Source organism: Oreochromis niloticus, linkage group LG18 (assembly GCF_001858045.2).
Source record: "Oreochromis niloticus isolate F11D_XX linkage group LG18, O_niloticus_UMD_NMBU, whole genome shotgun sequence".
Classification (NCBI taxonomy): Eukaryota; Metazoa; Chordata; class Actinopteri; order Cichliformes; family Cichlidae; genus Oreochromis; species Oreochromis niloticus.
This window is the reverse complement of record NC_031982.2, coordinates 4,673,479-4,694,298: the sequence shown is the minus strand read 5'-3', so window position 1 is coordinate 4,694,298 and position 20,820 is coordinate 4,673,479. Positions and strand designations below refer to the sequence as shown.

At 42.9% G+C, this 20,820-nt stretch overlaps 1 protein-coding gene and 1 long non-coding RNA gene across 2 annotated transcripts in view; one reads left to right on the top strand and one right to left on the bottom strand.

Annotated features, from left to right (window-relative positions):
• The first annotated feature begins 3,866 nt into the window (after positions 1–3,866).
• On the top strand, positions 3,867–4,619 carry LOC112842958 (uncharacterized). The gene is made up of 3 exons (XR_003215048.1): positions 3,867–3,916; positions 4,285–4,419; positions 4,557–4,619. It is a non-coding gene; the product is annotated as an uncharacterized LOC112842958 (long non-coding RNA).
• Positions 4,620–8,670: 4,051 nt separating this feature from the next.
• The window catches only part of LOC100701150 (cadherin-6), a 58,952-nt gene continuing 46,802 nt past the window's right edge, over positions 8,671–20,820 (bottom strand). The window contains exons 10-12 of the mRNA XM_005464510.4: positions 17,069–17,186; positions 14,363–14,614; positions 8,671–11,985 (exon numbers count right to left, since the gene is read on the bottom strand). Coding sequence (XP_005464567.1) covers positions 11,441–11,985; positions 14,363–14,614; positions 17,069–17,186 — 915 coding nt within the window. The 3' untranslated portion in view covers positions 8,671–11,440. The remainder of the gene's footprint in view (positions 11,986–14,362; positions 14,615–17,068; positions 17,187–20,820) is intronic.

Sequence of the window (20,820 nt, the reverse complement as noted above, 5' to 3'; positions counted from 1 at the left end):
GTGAAGGAGGATGTGGTGGGAGATAGTATCAAAAGCTGCTGTAAAGTCAAGGAGAATGAGGATGGAGATAAGTCCTGAGTCAGCTGCAAGCAGAAGATCACTGGTGATTTTTACTAGAGCTGTTTCTGTACTGTGACATGAATGGAAGCCGGACTGAAACTGTTCGTACAAGTTATTTCCAGTGAGATGACGATGAACCTGTGCAGCCACTATCTTTTCCAGAATTTTTGCTAAGAAAGGGAGATTTGAAATTGGCCTGAAATTATTTAGATTGGAGGGATACATGCCCTTATGAATAGTAAGTCCTGTTTTCCTGGAGAGACGTTCCAGGCGGCGTCCAGTAGCTTTAAGTTGGCGAAGTTCAGATAAATACCATGGCACAGAGCGAGAGAAAGAAACAGTTCAAGTTTTTTGGGGAGCCAAGGTATCTAAGAGGTTGATAAGTTCATTGTTATAGTGAGATACCAGGTCGTCTATGGAAGCAGAGGCATCAATGGTAGGTAAATTATTAATGGGAAAGAAGCTGATAGATCAATGCCCCTAATATTTCTAAAAGTAATTGAGCGGTTTTGTTTATTTTTGTATAGTGGGAGACTAACACTGAATAAAACTAATTTATGGTCTGAAAAAGGCATGTCCAATACAGCACAGTTCTTCAGGATGACACGAATACAGCAAACAAGATCCAAAATATGTCCTTTGGAGTGTGTGGGAACGTCCATATATTAGTGTAAGCCAAAATTGTCCAGACAAGATATAAAATCTCTTGTGGCTGAATTTGATGTGTTGTCCATGTGGATGTTAAAATCGCCCAGCAGTAGTATATTTGGAGATAAGAGTAGGATTTCAGCAAGAAAGTTAGAAAAATCAGTTAAAAAGTCAGAGTTGATTTTAGGTGGATGGTAAACAGCAACTAAATACTGTGGGAGTTGTTCCATTAATTTGAATCAGCATGGATTCAAACGAGGAGTAGGCAGGAGCAGAAAGAGAGGATACCTTATACTTGCTGTTGTACAGGATCGCAAGGCCACCCCCACGTCCCGACACACGGGGCTGGCAGGTGTAAACAAATCCAGGCGGAGTGGTCAGATTGAGATCGGCGAAATCATTTGGACGCTGCCAGGTCTCCGTCAGACATAGAAAGTCCAGGTTATGATCATTAAGAAGATCATAAACAAGAGGTCCCTTGCTGGAGAGGGATTGGATATTAAGCAATCCGACGGAAACGGGATAGTCGCCGCAAGCTTTGCAAGCTGACCGGGCAGGGCTAGCAAGCACACTACGGTCAGCAGTCTGTCCACCAGGCTTCCTAGCGGAGCGGCGGTGAGATGACCACAGGGATGGTATCGGGTTCCTGCTGTCGATCCTGTAATTCCGTCTGGATCCGCGGTGGACATACTTTCAACGCGGGTGCCAGGCGATGCCAGGGTGTAGCAGTGAAGCCGGCGGAAAGGTCGAGAGGTGCTGGAAGCGCAGAAAGAGTAGCTCTGATGTCGAGTACCTCAGCGTGGAGGAGACGGCCCGGAGTATGGACTGCAGAACAAACCCAGCAAGAAGAGCCCGGAAGAGCAGCACCTTAGCAGTAGTCATGATGTGATACAGTCCGAAAACCGGCTATCCGAAGACAGCGCAGCGGCTAGCAGCTGATGCTGACAGCTGGAGCTAACAGCTGATGCTAACAGCTGACAGTAAATGTGTCCAAAGCACGCCAGCCAAACAGGTAAGGCAGGGAAGCACTTTACCTGGCTGACAGTAGGTTCAGAGAATAAAAACAAACAAACTTTTGTAGTGTTGAGAATAGATTCCTTAATGTACATCAAAGTTAAAGAGAATATAGTTTGTGATTGCTTGCAACATTATAATATTGCGGTACCGGTGGTATTACCGGTACCACCAGGATTTATCTGTGCCTGATTATGATAGAAATTTTTACATTTTTATTGTGGTGTTTCTGAAACAAAAAGGTGGAGCAAAAGAAGTTTTGTTTCAGAAAAAAGGGGGAAGGTAAATAAAATGACATGCATAAGTACAAATAGCATGAATAGGAAAAGTTTGGGGATTTAATTGGCTGATGCATTTTTCTTTTGTTACCAAGTTGAACCTGCCAATTAGATTTGGTGTGTTTAAATTTTTAGAGAAGGAATATTCTGGGACAAGTCCTAAGACTACGATTTTATATATGTGGTTATTCTGGTATTTTATTTTTGAACAGTGCACTGGAAGTTTTGTTTGGCAATTTTCTCTCTTTCAAGCAGGCCTGCACGATTGGATCTGAAAGCGCTATACAAAATTTTTGCTGGAAAATGATCGCAAACTGAGCTTCTCCACATTACAATTGGCTCTGGAGAAAGTCAATTATTTGGGATGCAATCAGATAATGAGTCCCTGCCTAAAAGGATTCAGCGAGGGAATCCATTCTAAAATTCTTTTTTTTGTTCTTTTTGAAACATCGTCATATTGCTGGCAGTAGAAACTTAATGCGACACAAGAGGTTCTGCTATCAGCAGTAAACACGGGGACTGACTGGACTGACAAAAACTTGACTGACTTGACACCAATATGCAAGATTGCACCTCCACCCACACAGCGACAAAAGGGTGGATGTTTCTTTTTTACAGGAACAGGAGGATAAAAGCGACATCTTAGTTTTGCATGAGCTTGTAGGCAGTGCAGATCTTTTTGTTGCCAGTTTGTCTGTCTAATTACAAGCAGTGTGTTAATATGACCTTGTATTGTTTACAATGCAAAAGCCAATTTTTTAAACACAGGTTTACAGGCCTGGAGCAGAGCTACTCCATGGGAGAAGCCCTGGAATTTTTAAGAGAGAATGGGCAACTTTATTGTGCATCTCTAATTGTTTTTAAAATTGACACATGGCAAGGACTATGTGGCAAAAGGGGTTTGCTGGGGTAGTTTTAATTTTTACTTACAGATGCAGTGACCAAACTGATGAAAGGAGGTCATTCATTAGATGCAGACTGAGACCTGGAGAGAAGGCTTCAAGAGGACCAGATGGACGACCAGTCTTGCCCCCAGGGATCAGAACCAGAGCTATTGAACAAGCACATGGGTTGGAGAGAGAGCACAGCTTGCTGCAGGAAGCTTGCTGTCAGAAGCCTGGTGTGTACGTCTGAAAGTGATCAAAAGACAGTGGTTGGAGCCGAGGTGGACAGGACATCGCACGCTGTTCAACTGAAGGGCAAAGGCGAAGCCGGGTACCACTGGAGCCAGTGTGCAGTAGCTGAGGAGCCAGAAAGGTCAGTGAAGGAACAAGGAGAAACTTGAGCACCAAAGGGGGAATCAAGCCCTGACTCAGACGAGTCAGAGAACACCCAGACCTCAACCACAGGGGCAAAATAATCCCCTGGTCTGTGGCAAGGTCTCAGGGTAGTCTACCCCTGAGACTGAAGAAAGAAGAGGCGGAAGAACGCAGAGACTCACCACACGCTGGAAAAAAAAGACTGAGGGAATAGATGATGAAGGCTGTCTACTTCACACCACCCTTTTCAAGCAGTTAAACAGATTTTATCTCAGGAAGTGAGGAAAGCATTCACACCAGGAGAGTCTGGTCAGGTTTAGCAAACCAGTTATAGGGCTTTGGAGCGTGATGTCACTGGAGGTGGGCCACGCCCCTTTCCGCCATGACAGTAGGCTAGACACAGGATACAGCTTCAGCTATGGTTCGTACGTGTTGTGTTATCAGTTGCAACGTTAGATCACACGATCGTGAAGGCAAGAAGCTGGATAATGGGCTCTCTTTTCATCGTTTTTCAACCTGGAGGCAACGTGAGGGATCCCATGTATCCGATATTACTAAACAAAGACGTCAGGCTTGCATTGCAGCGGTGAGACGAGCGGATCGAGTTCTGTGCAATCCCCAGCTTTTTGTTGGTTTGGTCTCCGCATCTTCTTTCCGGTGAGTTCTAAATTAATTCATATCACTATTAAAATGCTTTTAGTGTTATTTTCAATGTGCTGAGGTCATAGATAATGAGATAAAACATGCTAATGTGTGATGCTGCAGAACCACGTCATGTCATCATGTCGACTGAGTAGCTTATGATTTAGCATTATTGCAGGCAAACCAGAGTATGAAATGGATGTAACAAATCCAGACTGGGCACCAACACTGCTCATGGGCCTCTAAAAACATACTAAATTGCTCTCATTGTACACTAATGCACACATAACTTCCAGATGAATCACACACCTGTCATGTGCACTAATTTTATCTTACCGCCTTTGTCCTATCCCGATCTTTGCATACCTTGTCTGTGGAGTCAGCGCATACACAGCAAACCAGTTTAAGAATTATAAATCCCTGGAGGCCCACATCCAATTCACGAACGGCTGGGTGCAAGATTTGTCCATCTTTATGCCTCCACGCTGCGACAACTGTACGTTGTCGTTAAGACAAAGGTAAGTCGGTTTGAACATGATAACTTTCTAAACAACTTCCTTGTTACAGTTTTTGATTTGCACGTACAGCCAAACCATCTATATTAGCCTTGGTTCATTACAGACCTTTTATCAAAAGTGGTTTTTGTGTGTTTCAGGTACTGCACTCACAACGACTGAATGAAACTGCACTGTGACCTCGTTGTGTGGACACAGAGAGACCTGTCACACGCATCTTCCCTGATGTGGATTTCTGGGAACCACGTTTAAAGCAAGCACAAGACTTCTTTCTTAAAGTGTGTCTTCCTGAACTTGTTGGGAAATACTTCTCCAAACAATGTGCTGCTCTAAATAGCCTGTAATGTTTCATTTTGTGGTTCAAGATTGATGCCAGCTGTGTGTTGCCATGTAAATAGTTTGCATTTCATTTTTATGTACTTGCTAAGTACATGTGATAAGATCAAGAATAAAAAAAAAAACATGTATACTATTCTTTTCTGTTTTATTGAAATTACTTCACACAAAGTACAATTATTTACAATGAACTACACATGCAACACAACAGCTTTATGAATACTCAACAAGAGCAAGTTTCATTTGGCGCTGGTTTGACAACCACACTGGGGCACATATTCACCAAAACACAGCAAACCTTAACAATCTTATCAAGCAGTGTTGTGTTTATCTCTGCTCTGCCCTGTTCATTGCACACACAATGCTTCGTCTGCCCTTTAGCTTCTGTGATGCTGTCTGTCCGATCACCACTGTCCACATTTACAGGTGGTACCTCAACCTCCACTTGTCCAACACAACTGCTGTCCACAGCTATGACATTGTAATTTTGTTGTTGTTCTTCTGTCAGATCTTCATCGATTACTTCTGCACGGGGCACACCTTCAGACTCTGCAGCTGCATAAAAGCCTGTAAGATAAAATTAGTGCACATGACAGGTGTGTGATTCATCTGGAAGTTATGTGCGGATTAGTGTACAATGAGAGCAATTTAGTATGTTTTTAGAGGCCCATGAGCAGTGTTGGTGCCCAGTCTGGATTTGTTACATCCATTTCATACTCTGGTTTGCCTGCAATAATGCTAAATCATAAGCTACTCAGTCGACTTGATGACATGACGTGGTTCTGCAGCATCACACATTAGCATGTTTTATCTCATTATCTATGACCTCAGCACATTGAAAATAACACTAAAAGCATTTTAATAGTGATATGAATTAATTTAGAACTCACCGGAAAGAAGATGCAGAGACCAAACCAACAAAAAGCTGGGGATTGCACAGAACTCGATCCGCTCGTCTCACCGCTGCAATGCAAGCCTGACGTCTTTGTTTAGTAATATCGGATACATGGGATCCCTCACGTTGCCTCCAGGTTGAAAAACGATGAAAAGAGAGCCCATTATCCAGCTTCTTGCCTTCACGATCGTGTGATCTAACGTTGCAACTGATAACACAACACGTACGAACCATAGCTGAAGCTGTATCCTGTGTCTAGCCTACTGTCATGGCGGAAAGGGGGCGTGGCCCACCTCCAGTGACGTCAACTCCAAAGCCCTATTCCCTAGGATGAAGGAGAGGTGTGATGTGATCTCTCATTTGAGAGATCAAAAGGGGGATTGTTGAGAATAGATTCCTTAATGTACATCAAAGTTAAAGAGAATATAGTTTGTGATTGCTTGCAACATTATAATATTGCGGTTAATGAGTGTAAGAATACAAAATAGAAAAAAGGCCTGTTATGGGAACAAAGAACTGAGGTACAGGGCAGGAGGACAATCAACCCCCACCCCCAGGACAGTAGCAAGAGTTACTGAGGGTGAGGAGCAGACAAAGGGCAAACGGACACTACCATAAAAGGAGATGGGGGTCAGGGTGTCAGCACCCTTGGCCACTGTACTAGTGTATTTCCATTGTGGGGGTGTTTACTGTAGGGGGGAGGAGACCAGAGGTTATAACTGTAACTGTTGTGTGGAGTTCGTTAGATCAGCCTTTAGCATAGGACTGCATAGGAATGCAGTGTGCTGATCTCCAGATGCATCTGTAAGAATAATGGGTAATAAAAGGATTGTGTAAAACATGGAAACATCTCAGCGTGATCTCTACCAGGATCAAAAGAATCACAGAGACCGGCGTTGTCTCAACAGTAGCTATACCAAGCAGTAAGCAGTAAGTATAGACAGTATGCAGAGACAGCAGCGGCAGCCAAACGCGCCAGCGTCCACTCCCTCACGCAGGTTTGATGGGAGAAAGGAGCGGGAGATTGACAGATGGATTGGTGCAGCGGCCGCAGCAATGCGTACACTGTTGTGGGTCTGTTGTGGTGAAGAGAGAGCTGAGTGTAAAAGCGAAGCTCTCAATTTACCGGTAGATCTACGCCCCTACCCTCACCTATGGTCACGAGCTGCGAGTAGTGACCGAAAGAACGAGATGGCAGACACAAGCGGCGGAAATGGGCTTCCTCCGAAGGGTGGCTGGCCTCTCCCTTAGAGATGGGGTGAGAAGTTCAGCCATTTGGGAGGGGCTCAGAGTAGAGCCTCTGCTCCTCCACATTGAAAGGAGCCAGTTGGGATGGTTTGGACATCTGACAAGGATGCCTCCTGGGCAAGGTTTTCCGGGCATGTCCCACCAGGAGGAGGCCCCGGGGCAGACCCAGGGCACGCTGGAGAGATTATATCTCTCGGCTGGCCTGGGAACGCCTTGGTGTTCCCCCGGATAAGCTGGAGGAGGAGGCCGGGGAGAGGGAGGTCTGGGCTTCTCTGCTTGGGCTGCTGCCCCCACAACCCGGCCCTGGATAAGCAGAAGAAAATGGATGGATGGATTTCCCAACACAGGCGTCACTGACAATGTTCCCATGTTCATGAGGCGAGGTATTCCAAGAGTTTATGGAGAAAAATGCAATGTAGCACATTCTACCTGCCTCCAATGGCAGAATGGTGCAGTGGAGACATTGTGAAAAAAGGTGGAGGAACATTTCTACTAGAACAGAAACTTTACTGTTTTCCTTTGAGTATCAGATTAGACATCATACAGCCACAGGTCTGACCCCAGCTGAGCTGCTGATGGGGACCTCCTGTGCCCAGATGTGGGAGCCCAGTCACAAAGTGAGCAGAAAGTGAGCTGTGATCTTCATGCCAGAGACTGTGTAAAAACTTTAACAGTGGCTCACAGTGGCTGCCTGGTCCAGTGTCTTTTGTTGTGGGATGGCAGGTAGGTTTGCAGGCACCCATCTGTCCTGCATTGATGGAGAGGTGGAGGGGTCTTCACAGACGGTGTATATTTTACATAAAGGCCAGTGTGAGTGGCCCTGGGGACTGGGTAATGCTGTCAGCAGCCTCTGAGGTCAGTGTTGGTACAACCATTAGGGGCTGGCAGAGCAAACTACTCCACTTTCTCCAAATCTGGCCACAGGTTCCCACCTTACTCTTGTTTCTGTGAATTCCACTGCAGAACTGAAAAGATCAAAGACGTAGCACAAGCTCTCTGTTATACTCAGCTGTTTAAAGAAGGTAACTGCTTTTTTCAATATGTTTTTAGAAATGCCAGATTTGTTTAGGTGGTATGTGGCATTCATGTTTCCCCGTCAAGGAGGGTAAAGTGATTGTGTTGTGCGTTTATGGGATGTTTGGGTTTTACACTTCAGGTTGCAAGAACCTTTTAGCTGCCTGTAGAAGCAACAAGAAAAAGTTCATTAAAAGTTCCAGAAACATCCTAAAGTTTCCATTCCTCTTTTTCCTGTGGAAACAGCTAACAGATAACCTGGGTGTACAGAGCCCAGCTGTCCTCAGAGTTAATCAGCTCAGAGTTTAAAATAAACTCACTGTGTTGAACATCCTTCCTGAAACAGCGCTCTGTGCAGCATTAAACTGTATCAAATCTCCCATCGCTACATCTGAGTCTAATGACTTTCCTGATATAAATGCTCATTAGAATGACTTTTTATAAACATTGCAGAGTGGGTCCATAAGTTGATGATAACCTCAGGGGATTTTAAAGGATATATAAAGTGCAGACTTTCTGCTTAAATTTAAGAAGTGTAACAAAAGTATTGCACAAACTGTTCAGGAGTTACAGCCACTTTTATTCATAATCCCAATACAGAAATTTCACAGTTGTCCAAACACTGAAGTGTGACTCTCTGCTTACAGCGGCTGTCCTTCTTTTCAGATGTTGGAAGAAATGTCTGCAGCAGGACTTTCCTGTTTAGTAAAACGACTGTAGTAATCATGCATCATACTGGAGTGTAAGACAGAAACCAAAGCTTCAATACAAAAGTTTATTTTCATCAAATTAAAAAAGCAGTAATACATCATTGTATATAGACAGTAGACTGCCCACAGTGACTTTCAGACAGTGAAGCTGGGTGGCGTTTGAGGTTTTTACCTTCTCATGTCCTGTAAATATACGGAGCCAAAGGAAAAACTTACAAGACAAGGAAAAAAACAAGAGGACATTTTTGTTTTAAGCCTTCAGAGCAGAGCAGGGTCACAAAACACAGCTGGAACAAACTGATGCTTTTAGTGAGACACACAATACAAACCTCCTGATATAAAATCATGAAATATATCACTGAGGTTAGCGGTTGTGATTTCACCTTCAGCTCCATTAATTAGTGTGACACTAAAGCTAATGACAAATTCACTGTCCCAGTTTTACTTAATTACAGCATTTAAAAACAAAAGCTAAAGGAAGCAAGCAGATAAACCAGTGAAGGAGGCAAACTGGTTTCCTTTTTCTCATCCACAAAAACCAGCAAGTGGTTGGGCAAAAACATTTGGATCATAATCAAACTATGAACTACAGAGGAGACGACAACACATATGAAACTGAAAACAATGTAACCAGTCACCAAAAGACACATGAGGGCTATGCTAGGCTGTGCTGAGTGTGAAGCTGGGCTGCTTTTCACGTTTTAACCACAACAGTTTGTTACCACTGATTTGAATACAAGTCTAACTTTAACAAACCCTGTAAAGTGAAATGATTGCATTCATTTGTGCTGTCTCATTTATGTTGCCACTTTGGTGACAAGCTAAATGCTTACTTTGAATTGCTTGATGTTACTTTAAGGCTGTTTCCCTGCTGTTTTGGCCTATGTAAAGAAAAGTTGGAGTCTGGAGTTCCTGGCTCTTCCACTTTACAGAAACTGGCTTCAGCTCAGTCAGGGGTGCACAAGCTGGAGCTCCCAGCATGGTTCTCAATGAAGCTAAATGGAGCTTAATTTGTTATTTACCTCTGATTCTAAATAGAAGTCCCCAATTTAAATTCTGTGTTCACATCGAAATGACTCACGTACTTTCATTACTCTTATAAGGAAGTGATTTTTGCTCAAAATCAATAGCATTCTGCTTATGCATGCTAATGGGTTGGTTAAGAATTTACATCAAGACACACTTCCGTCTGGTGCATGCTTTCAAATGGTAACTAGATGTTAGGCTACAGCGGACACTTCCATCTGGTTGAGGTGGTTAAAGGTGAAGCTTGCAGGAGGCTGCTGTTATAGATTGTCTACCACTGCCTGCTTTGTGGCTCAAATCAAAATACAGGCTGCAGAGGAGCGGCTGCTGTTGCTGTGATCACCAGTGAATATTGAAACTTGATGAAAGTCTCCAGGAAAAAAAGTTGAAGAGCTCTGGGTTATGGCATCATTCATTCTAGATCATCACACAAGCAGACTTCTAGAGTATTTAAGAGGTCGTTGTCTATATTCTCTATTTCTAGCAAAAACAATGATATTATTTGTATCAATATTTTGAGATTATACTGATGCAAATGTATTTTTGGATACTGTACTCACATTTCTGACAACAGATCCCTCTGTATCCTACACACTGGACAAGGCATCTTATTTACAGTGTTCTTGGTATGGTGGATGTGTTAGCATACAGCTGGTAATGCAGGGTTTATGTTCCACTGAGTCTTGATGTTAAGAGTGTCCGAGTCTTCACCAGCTCCTGAGAGAGATGTACAGGACTGCTGAATGCGCCCGTCTGTAGCCACAGTTCATGATTATTTTTCTGGAGATTTGATGTTTAACATTACATGTAAAACATGGTGAATGCAGCTTTGTTTGATTTAAATCATTCTCTCCACCGTGGCATGAAGAGTGACACCCCTGCTGTGAAGGCATGTACATGATGGAAACTATAAAGCATACTGTCAAAGAAAACATTACTCGACAACTTTTTGTGTTATATAAACTTGTATTTTGTAATAGGAAAAGACTGAAATTAAAGATGCATAGAACTTATTACAGTTCCAGTATAATAAGTTCAACCACAGTTCTGCCACCAAATACCAAACCAAGAGGTTAAAAATACAGGATACAGGTGTGAAGATATGTCTTTGTCTGTGTAGCACATAAAAGTTAAGCCTTTGTAAAAAGATAGAAATCAGTGCATTTAGTCACATAATGTGTCCTTTTTTTACTCTGTCCCTTCGAGAGAGGGTTCTTCAGACCAGCTCCTCTGGAACAAGAAAGCAAAAAAGACAAACAATCATGTACGAGTAATTCAGCCCCTCCAGTCTCAGCCAGCCAACAGGCGTCCACTGTTCTGTTTGCAGGGCAGCAGAAGGGCACTTAGCTGAAAGAAAGAATGAAAGCAAAAGAACTCAAACCTCATTTCAGCCTGCCACAGGTCTTTGAAAAGTTTCCTATGATTAGAGCTGAAGATATTTGGGCTTCACCGTTGTCTTAGTTGATTAACATTTCTACATAAGATCAAAAATAGAGATTAAAGACTTTTATCCCCTTTTAAAATCACTTGGTAAACTCCGTTTCTGGACGGTTGTGCAGTGAGGACAGACCAAAGGTTAGCTGGTGATCTCGAATATTGCTTTATAGGAATTCGCACCTACCAGCACATCTGTTGGTTTCTCATATGAAGTCTATGTGTGCTCAAGTTCTCACATTTTCTTAAAGCAATTTTAAGAGGCAACTCTCTCAGTTTAATAGCTTGGATGTTGCTGTCCTCAGATCTGCAATGGTCTAAATGTCACCTGAACTCATCTTTGACATGGACGGTGTAACTGCTAGAAGTCACTGTCCTCAGCCCCGTACAGTTCAGCTAGTTTCCTGAACCGGGGCCCCCAGTCACTCAGGTAGTTGTAGTCCTGTTCAGCCTCGGATGAAGCTGAGCCCAGTGAACTGAGCGACTCGGCCACTGACCCCGCTCCCTCATAGGCATACGTGGCCAGTGAGTCGTACGGTGGCGCTGTGGGGTTGCAGTCATTCTCCATCACTCTCTGGTTGATGAACTCGCATACGTCCCCATTATCACGTGCAGCCATGCTTATTGGGGGCATAAGCAGGGTGGAGGGAGCTGGGGCAGGGTGGTGAACTGTTGGATACAGCAGGGTATCAGTAGGGATGATGTCACGCCTCTGTTTAGCACCCTCATCCAAGGCAGCTGCAGCAGCTGGGTGTCGCAGGGCGCCAATATCAAACGCTTGGGTGTCCTCCTCACCACCACCCTCATCATTGTAGCTAACCACGTTGTCCCTGACATCTTCTTTGGAGATAATAAGAGGTTCCTGCTTCCTTTGGTGTTTTAATGCAGTGACTAGAACCACAACCACTGTAGAAAACAGAACAACGATGCAGGATTAGATTATGAATGTGTCCCAGTGGAGCATGAATTTAAACAACCAGCCACCATGGATAACAGATATAAGGACCACTGCTGCTTAATTGAATGACCTCATTTTTGGTCACTTTGTGTTTCTTTGAACATGTTCACAATAGTTACTGAGATCTGGGAACACATGAAGCCCTTTATCTACTGGTAAAATCAGACTCTGTTATGTGGTAGGCACCCTGTTGCCTCTCACAGTCCTAAAGCTGGTGGGTGTGATTTAAATAACTTTGAGGAAGTGAGCATTTAAACAGGATATACCTGTCATCATTCACACAGAGTTAAAATGGGCTAGAACAATGTGAAACACTGTTCTGGGACCATTTAAGTCAATAAAGGTCATTGGCACTTTTATACATAATTCTATCAAGTTACGTGATTTTTGCTTCTTTTTTATTTCTTAGTCTGCTGCAGCCTGGCATTCCTTTCAGCTGTGGAGATTTCTACTCAACAATCACAATTTGTTTCAAGCAGCTCAACGAATATCAAGAAACATACAAGCTGGTTTCAGGATGTGTGGTTGTGCAAAATTTAGCTTCCAAGGAGCAAGACTAGTTATTTTGAAGGTGGTGGTTAGTAGCAGTTCCCCAGGCTTTCTGAAGTCTTTGAAAGTTTTTCAATGAACACCGGCTGCTTTAATTGTTGTAGCTGTCTGTTTTCAGAGGAGTTTGTTTATTTTGTTTCATTTTTGTCACTTTAAACTGACCTGTGAATCATTCCTTTTAGCTTTATCATCACTCTGGATTCTTGGTTAGCTTAGCATTAGCATGCTATCTGTGCAGGTGCTTGCAAAGAGCCAAAGTTACATAATGTGGTTGTTGGGAGCAGTTAGCACTTTTATTTTTATTGCACAAAACGACAATGTCCATATCCACGCCATGCAGCACTGTTTTCCTCACCCTACACATGAACTGAAATCAGCTGATTGTAGCACAAGTGCAAATGGAACCAATAGTGAGATCGACAGGCAAGCCGACTAACAATTCCAAAGAATTGAACTTCTCGATTCTCAGCCCTAATCATGACTTTATATGCACTTGTAGTGGTGGCGATTTTTAACCTCCTAGGACCTGGCGTCCACATATGTGGACATCACATTTTGGGTTATTTAGACCAAAATACTGAATTTTGCTTTACAAGGGCCTGATATCCACTTACGAGGACATTATACTGCTACTGTTCTATCAAAATTTTAAATGAATATCCTCATATGTGGCTCTGATTTTTCTTAAAAACAAAAATAAGGTAAAAATAAAAAAAATCTGGTAATTCTTTGTTTTTACATTCATCGGGTCCCAATGTGACCAAATATCAAAGAGAAATTAAAATTGCATGCTGTGGAAGAGTTCGGGTCTTAGGAGGTTAAAAGAAACATTTTTTAAGGTAAAATATTTTTATACTGAGCCTAGATGTTGCAAACAGACAAAATGGTCAAAACAAAAACCGACTGACACAGATCAGTTTTAAATTCTGTTGTACTTAAAATGGCCCCTAGATTTCAATTTACTGTTATTATTTATTATTATTACTATTATTTAAATGGACTAAGAACCAGTCCATTTACCATTTCTAACGCTTTTCTACTCTGGGCACTCAAAGCACTTTTTAATATAACTTGCTTCTTCTCACTTCGCCCACATTCATACAGATACTTCTATGTTTTTCTCTGTAAGTGCTTTTCATCTAACATTCAAACTCTGATGGGAGTTCATGAGGCTGGAGTTAGTATTTTGCCCAAGGATATTTTGGCACATAGATTGGAGCAGCCAAGCATCAAACCGCCAAACTTGACCTGCTGTGTCTCCTGAGCTACAGCAACAAACACAGTTTTGTTTTGTCCCCTTAATTATGAAGAATGAGTCATTTTATGGTCTGCTACATGCCTTTATTATTTATTCTTAGCTAGCAGGAAGAACAACTGTATACCAGCACGTTCTAGCTCTCATACCTGTATATCCGTTTCTTCATCTACACTGTAGCTCACATCTAGACACAGATAGTGCCCTCTTGCGGTCTGTCTTGGAACTACATTAACTTTACAGCAACAACTTCTGATCATTACGAGTTTTCTTTTAAGGACAGTAAATGGTGTCTCCGGGAAAGTGAATTGTATCTGCACCTAAACTGAAAGTGGTTTTTGTTTGCCACTGCTCAATCTCAATGTTCTGATTTGATGAAATCACCGAGTGTTCCTGTAAACAAAGTCACTGAAAATTCCTTAGCCCTCCACTCTGGGGAACGACCAAGATGGTATTATATGGTACAACTATGATATATAAATACAGGATATACATTTGTTTGCATATCCAGTCATACTTACAGAGGAGTATGATGACACAGAGGAGGATGGCAATGAGGGCTCCTGTGCTGAGGCCAGGCGAGCTACTCAGAGCTTCGGGGTTACACAGCTCCATGTTGCCTTCATGGTCACAGGTACAAACCCTCACAGTAAGTGTGCCAGTGCTGCTCTGCATGGGGTAGCCATCATCGGTGATCACCACAGGAACCAGGTAGACGCTCTTGTGAAGGCGGCTATAGGTGGCTTGGCCAGTCAGGATGCCAGCAGTGTTATCTAAGTTAGAGAAGGAATAGCATGGCACACCTGCAGTGTGACACTGTGCTCTCACAGTAGAAGGCTGAAAAACACTAATACCAGGTTGCAAGGAGAAGTGTGGGTGCAACAAGGCATTACTAACACGTTCTCCCTCACTGTTAAAACAAAGCATGGACAAAAATCTCTTTTACAACAACAGAGCTATAAAGTAGGGACAGATGGTGAAAGTAAATGACTTGCTGCATGTAATAATCATAGTGCAAAAAGTTTGACAATTTAATATCTCTGATGAACTGTTTTAAGATAAGATAAATCTTTATTGTTTTTTAAAAAATGTTTAATACTTTTTAAAAATTCTCTGACCACATGATGACATTCAAAAAGAATATGTCATTGTAGAAAAGATGCAGAGCGGAGGGATTACTGCTGCCACAAGAAAATATAAAATGCAAACTGAACAACCCATCAGTTATCGCTCACACTCCCACTGGTGCCGCCATTGGTTTAATGGGTTAAGTGGAACCTGCTTAACATCAACATCAAGAAGACAGCTGGTGGGGATGGGATCCCAGGGCGTGCCCTAAAGACTTGTGCACATGAACTGGCAGTAGTGTTCACTGAGTGAGTAGGTCACTGAAAGAGGCTACACTCCCCACCTGCCTGAAGGCTGCGACCATCATCCCCTGCCCCAAACCTGGAGCTCTCCCAGTTGGCGTGGGTCGAACATGCCCACAACTTGCTGACCTCAGCAGCCACTGGCCTCTCCCCCTTCGAAACCTCACTCAGCTACCAACCTCCTCTCCTACCATCCACAGAGGGTAAGCAGTTGGTCCCACCTTCGGAGTTTCTGCCATCTTTGGAAAGCCACGAGTGCTGCCCCGCTCCAAACCAAGTAACAAAATAAACAGTTGGCTGATCACCACCGGGGGGGGGGGTGCTCCCACCCTACCGGGTTGGCCAAGAGGTGTGGCTCTCGACCAAAGACATTCTTCTTCGGACAGAGTCTAAAAAACTACCTCCCAGCTTTATCAGGCCCATGGAAAATGCTTCCATGACTGACTCTGTCTCTGTTCACTTAAAACTGCCTACTAACATAAACATTCATGTTTTTCATGTCTCCCAGTTAAAGCTGGTCCCGATCAGTTCATGCCTTGTGTGAATACAGTGCTTCACACATATGGTCGGGACTGGAGGAGTTTCTGATGCAAACACACCTGATGGTAATCATGCACCAGTGATGATGAGCTTGGTGGGCCGTTTTATCAGGAAGCAGCACAGAATCAGTCTTTACTGGATTGTTGTTCTAACCACAGTTAGTCGAGCTCCTCTCAAACTCTTGTCATTATTTGGATTTCTGTGAGGTGTATTCACCTGTTTGTCCCTGTGTGCAGGTTTCTGATTCCACGAGACAGCAAGTGGTGACATCGTTTGGATTGAGCTACGAAGAGACTGGACCATACTATGCTCAGAGCTTTTTAGAGTGCTTGTCACCTTTATTCACTGTAAATACAAGCCCTGTACTCACTGGGAGGCCAGCATTTGAGTGCTGCCTCTACATATGTCACATGATACAACAGCGTTTTTTCCGACGTGCAGTAAAGCCTGAACTTTACTGCATGCTGCATTTATTGGTCATTCATTTCGATAACCTTTACTTTGGCACGGTCACATTTGGTTTGTCTTGCACCTCAGTTTTGCACTCTCATAACTTTTGATAATTTTTATTATTTATTTATTCTTAATTACACTATCCAACTCGAACAACTTACCAATGGCCAGTTTTCTACCTCACTGGTCCTCAAATCAATTCAAGTATGAGCTGCCTGACTGAATTATGGTTTAGAGTAAAGGGTTTTAAGTCAAACCAGTTAAACACTGGTTTAAAATTCAGTAAGTTATGATGAAGTGAGTATAGACCTCTGCTTCCTCAGATGTACGTACATTATCTGAGTTGGCTCCCCTGGTGGTGGATATGTTCATGCAATGACGAATATCTACAAGTAACATCAGTCAACCTGTTCTGCACTGATAGATGCTCACCCAGCCGAGGCAGATGTGGGTATGTCAAGTAAAGCTCTTTGGTGCACTCACATAATTGCAATGTGGATTCAACAGTAATCAGAACAAATATGATTTGGTCCTTTGTGTAGACTGAGCGGCTAACACAAGGAGCCTTACACTGTATGTCTTTCAGTTTTGACTGTTATAAGAAAATGAAATATGCTGTTTGTTTTAGCCTGTGTGTTTGTGGTATCAGCAGGCTGGTTTCTTTATGAAGAGCAGTGGGTAACTGGCTCACTTGTTACTTCATCAGTAATGAGTTAGAGCTAAAAATATCATTATATTCATTTAAATAGTTTTTATGCATTTTTTCCTACATTAGTAAAATATTTTGGTTTAGTTTTTGTTTCATGCAATTTAAGTAAATAATACCTAAGAATCAAGTTTGAATAATTGTGTCAGATCACCTACCTCCATTGTCTCTGATGCTGAAATTTCTGTGGTGGGTCCCCTTTGGAGCCAGACTAAAGGAAAACTTGTGTCCTGATGACGGCTCATCAGCATCAACAGCACTCACTATCTGGATCCGCTGCCAGAGACATCAACATTGATCAACATGAGCATCATGGTGGAGTCTGCAAAGCTGCCAAAGTGAGCAGCTTGGATATTATCAGGATCATTGCTGCCTGTGCTACAAAAGCCATCAATATCTCTGTCAGCAGTCGATTAAACAGCACATTGAAAAAGAACAGGAAACAGCAGTTAGCTTACCAAATCTCACACAACAAATAAAACAAATATTTGATACCTCCATTAAGACTTTTGCTGCTGCTTTACACTTTAACAGCAGCACTAATGAACCTTTCTTTCTTTGGAAGTGGTGATGCAACCACACACGAGCTGTTTTCTATTTAGTATTCTAATGTCTTTACTCACCAATTTCTATTCAAATGTAACTACATATCTGCTTCCTGCTTTGAAAATGTAACAGCAGGACACAAAAATTGAGTATTTAACTTTATGTTAGGAAAACAACGAATGTAGGATCACACTGAGTTTAACAGAAGAGAAGTAGATTATTCTACAGCAGTAATCTGAGACGTTTCCTTGTTGTTTTGATATGTTTTATCTAACAGTGTACAGTCGCCACTGTTGGCATCCATTGTAGCTGAAATCAATCTGACAACAGCTGCTGTTCACTGTGTAGCAGTGTGATACAAACTTTCCACAGCTACCTTTCAAGTCTGCAGGGTTGAAGATAGATTTTGGGTGGAGAATCAGTTTAAGGCAACAGAAGCCGACAGAGCTTCATGTAATTTCAATGAATTTCAGGTGGAAACCAATTCAAAAACTATGAGTATAATGTGTGCTGTGGGTTTAACATACTGAATGAACATATATAATGTTAATATACTAATAGTGAAATACAGAGTTCTGTTACTTCTGTGTGAAAAGGAGACCTCACTGAATGGAAGGGTCTATATTGTCTTAAACTTCCAGATATACAATGTTCTAGCGGGGCAGATAAATAATTTGTTTCTATAAATGATTCTAAGCTTGTAACTGTTACAAGCTTAGAATCATGTGGTCTTATAATGTGGGATAAAAATGCTGGGCAATTCCATGTCATAATAATTCTGTCAAATAACCTTTAATGAGTGTGTGAACTGCCTGCTATTTAAACTAAGTGCTATTGTATCAGTGGCTTGTATGGACCAAACAAAACAAGACCAATATATATAAATACATTTTTAAAAATTCCCCACTCGCCCCTACGGGCGGTTTATCCTTCAAGCTCGGGTCCTCTACCAGAGGCCTGGGAGCTTGAGGGTCCTGCGCAGTATCTTAGCTGTTCCCAGGACTGCGCTCTTCTGGACAGAGATCTCCGATGTTGTTCCCGGGATCTGCTGGAGCCACTCGCCTAGCTTGGGAGTCACCGCACCTAGTGCTCCGATTACCACGGGGACCACCGTTACCTTCACCCTCCACATCCTCTCGAGCTCTTCTCTGAGCCCTTGGTATTTCTCCAGCTTCTCGTGTTCCTTCTTCCTGATGTTGCTGTCATTGGGAACCGCTACATCGATCACTACAGCCGTCTTCTTCTGCTTGTCTACCACCACTATGTCCGGTTGGTTAGCCACCACCATTTTGTCCGTCTGTATCTGGAAGTCCCACAGGATCTTAGCTCGGTCATTCTCCACCACCCTTGGGGGCGTCTCCCATTTTGACCTTGGGACTTCCAGGTTATACTCGGCACAGATGTTCCTGTACACTATGCCGGCCACTTGGTTATGGCGTTCCATGTATGCCTTGCCTGCTAGCATCTTGCACCCTGCTGTTATGTGCTGGATTGTCTCTGGGGCATCTTTACACAGCCTGCACCTGGGGTCTTGCCTGGTGTGATAGACCCCAGCCTCTATGGATCTTGTACTCAGAGCTTGTTCTTGTGCTGCCATGATTAGTGCCTCTGTGCTGTCTTTCAGTCCAGCTTTGTCCAGCCACTGGTAGGATTTCTGGATATCAGCCACCTCCTCTATCTGCCGGTGGTACATACCGTGCAGCAAATACATCGTGATGTATTCGTGGATGTTTGTTGTCTCATCCTGGACTGTGGTGCTGACACTCACCAGTCCCCAGCCTCCTTCCTTCCACTTAGCGTACAGCCTCAGGGTGCTGGACTTGGGGTGAAACCCTCCATGCATGGTCAGGAGCTTCCTGGTCTTGATGTCAGTGGCTTCTATCTCCTCCTTTGGCCAGCTTATTATCCCAGCAGGGTACCTGATCATGGGCAGGGCGTAGGTCTTGATAGCCTGGATCTTGTTCTTACCTCAGGACCTGCCTGACCCTCTGCAGGTCAGGCAGGTCCTGAGGAGTGAGCTGAGAGATTTGTGTATTTATGTGTGTATTTTTCTTTAACTAGTCTTATTTTATTAAATGAGAAATACTAGCTGAGAGATTAAAGGCTTTAATACAGATTAGTGGCTGTACTGCAAACGTGCACAAGTGCAACAAATACAGCACACAAAGGGTCTGGGGGAAGCACTGGAGGATCTGTGTGCAACAAAAATCAATGATTAACATTGATGGAGAGATGAATAGGCAGAGGGATTAAAGGACGAAAGTATGGCAGAATCACGTAGTTGTAAGAAAACCAGTGGCAGCAAAATCTGAAAGATTTTAGTTGCTCGGAGGCTCTTGACTGATGAGCTCATTTGCAGACTTGTAGGAGTAAATCCTGCATTTTCTGCATCTGAGGCTAAATCTCAGGTGGTTCCTGTAGCCAGTCAAGCTGTTTACTTGTACTCACGTACTAGCTTTAGGCAGTCTTTGCCACAGTGGGTAAAAATGACCTCCCAGCCCATTGTTCCTCAGTGGTGCAAGTTTCAGTCATTATACAAATGTCCCGTTTATAAGGTTGGAAACCTGCAGTCAGCTGAGACTGAAGTCACTTCAACGAGTTACAAAACATTTCTCTCGCTGAAAACATCCAGATGAACAGAATCAACTTTGTGGGAGACTTGGATCTAGATTTGTTGTGCTATATTTAATGTGTGTGTGGATGTGTGTGTGGATGTGGGCACATACAGATTTGTGACCCTGTTAACTCTTGTGTGATGTTAGATGTCCAATATGGCACATCAGCTTAAGTCAGTTTCTCAGCTGCAGAAATGTGCACACGCCTTATGCCACACTTTAATCACTAATACATTTGATACACACACTGTGTGATAAATCATATCGAGTGTAGTAGTACAGTTACATCTAGTACTGCATAAAACATTCAAATTCATTTTTTATTGAGAAAACATAATAAGTCTATACTAAATGCTAAAGTTAGTCCAGTGGTTGGGGGCACCGGTGCTTCCAAACAAGTTATTACTATACATGGCTGTGTAACATGCCAACATTATAATTATGCATGTTTACTGATCAAACCCAGTTCAAGTGTTGCTGTCATAATAAAAGCTGACTTCATGCAATCACAGTGCTCTTCTGTTCTATGCTAAAAGGGGATTATGAGCTCAGTCTAGCCCTTCTGGAACTTTTCATGTCCTGCAATTTACTCATAAAAGCACATCACTGCACATAAGTACAGTGCCACCTGCTCTGGGCAGCACAACCTCTGAGAGGTTTGGGAGGCCGGTCCACACTGAGCTAGTGTCATACAACATGCCTGTTATGAGGATCAAGCAGCATTTCAGCACATATCTGTGTATTGCACT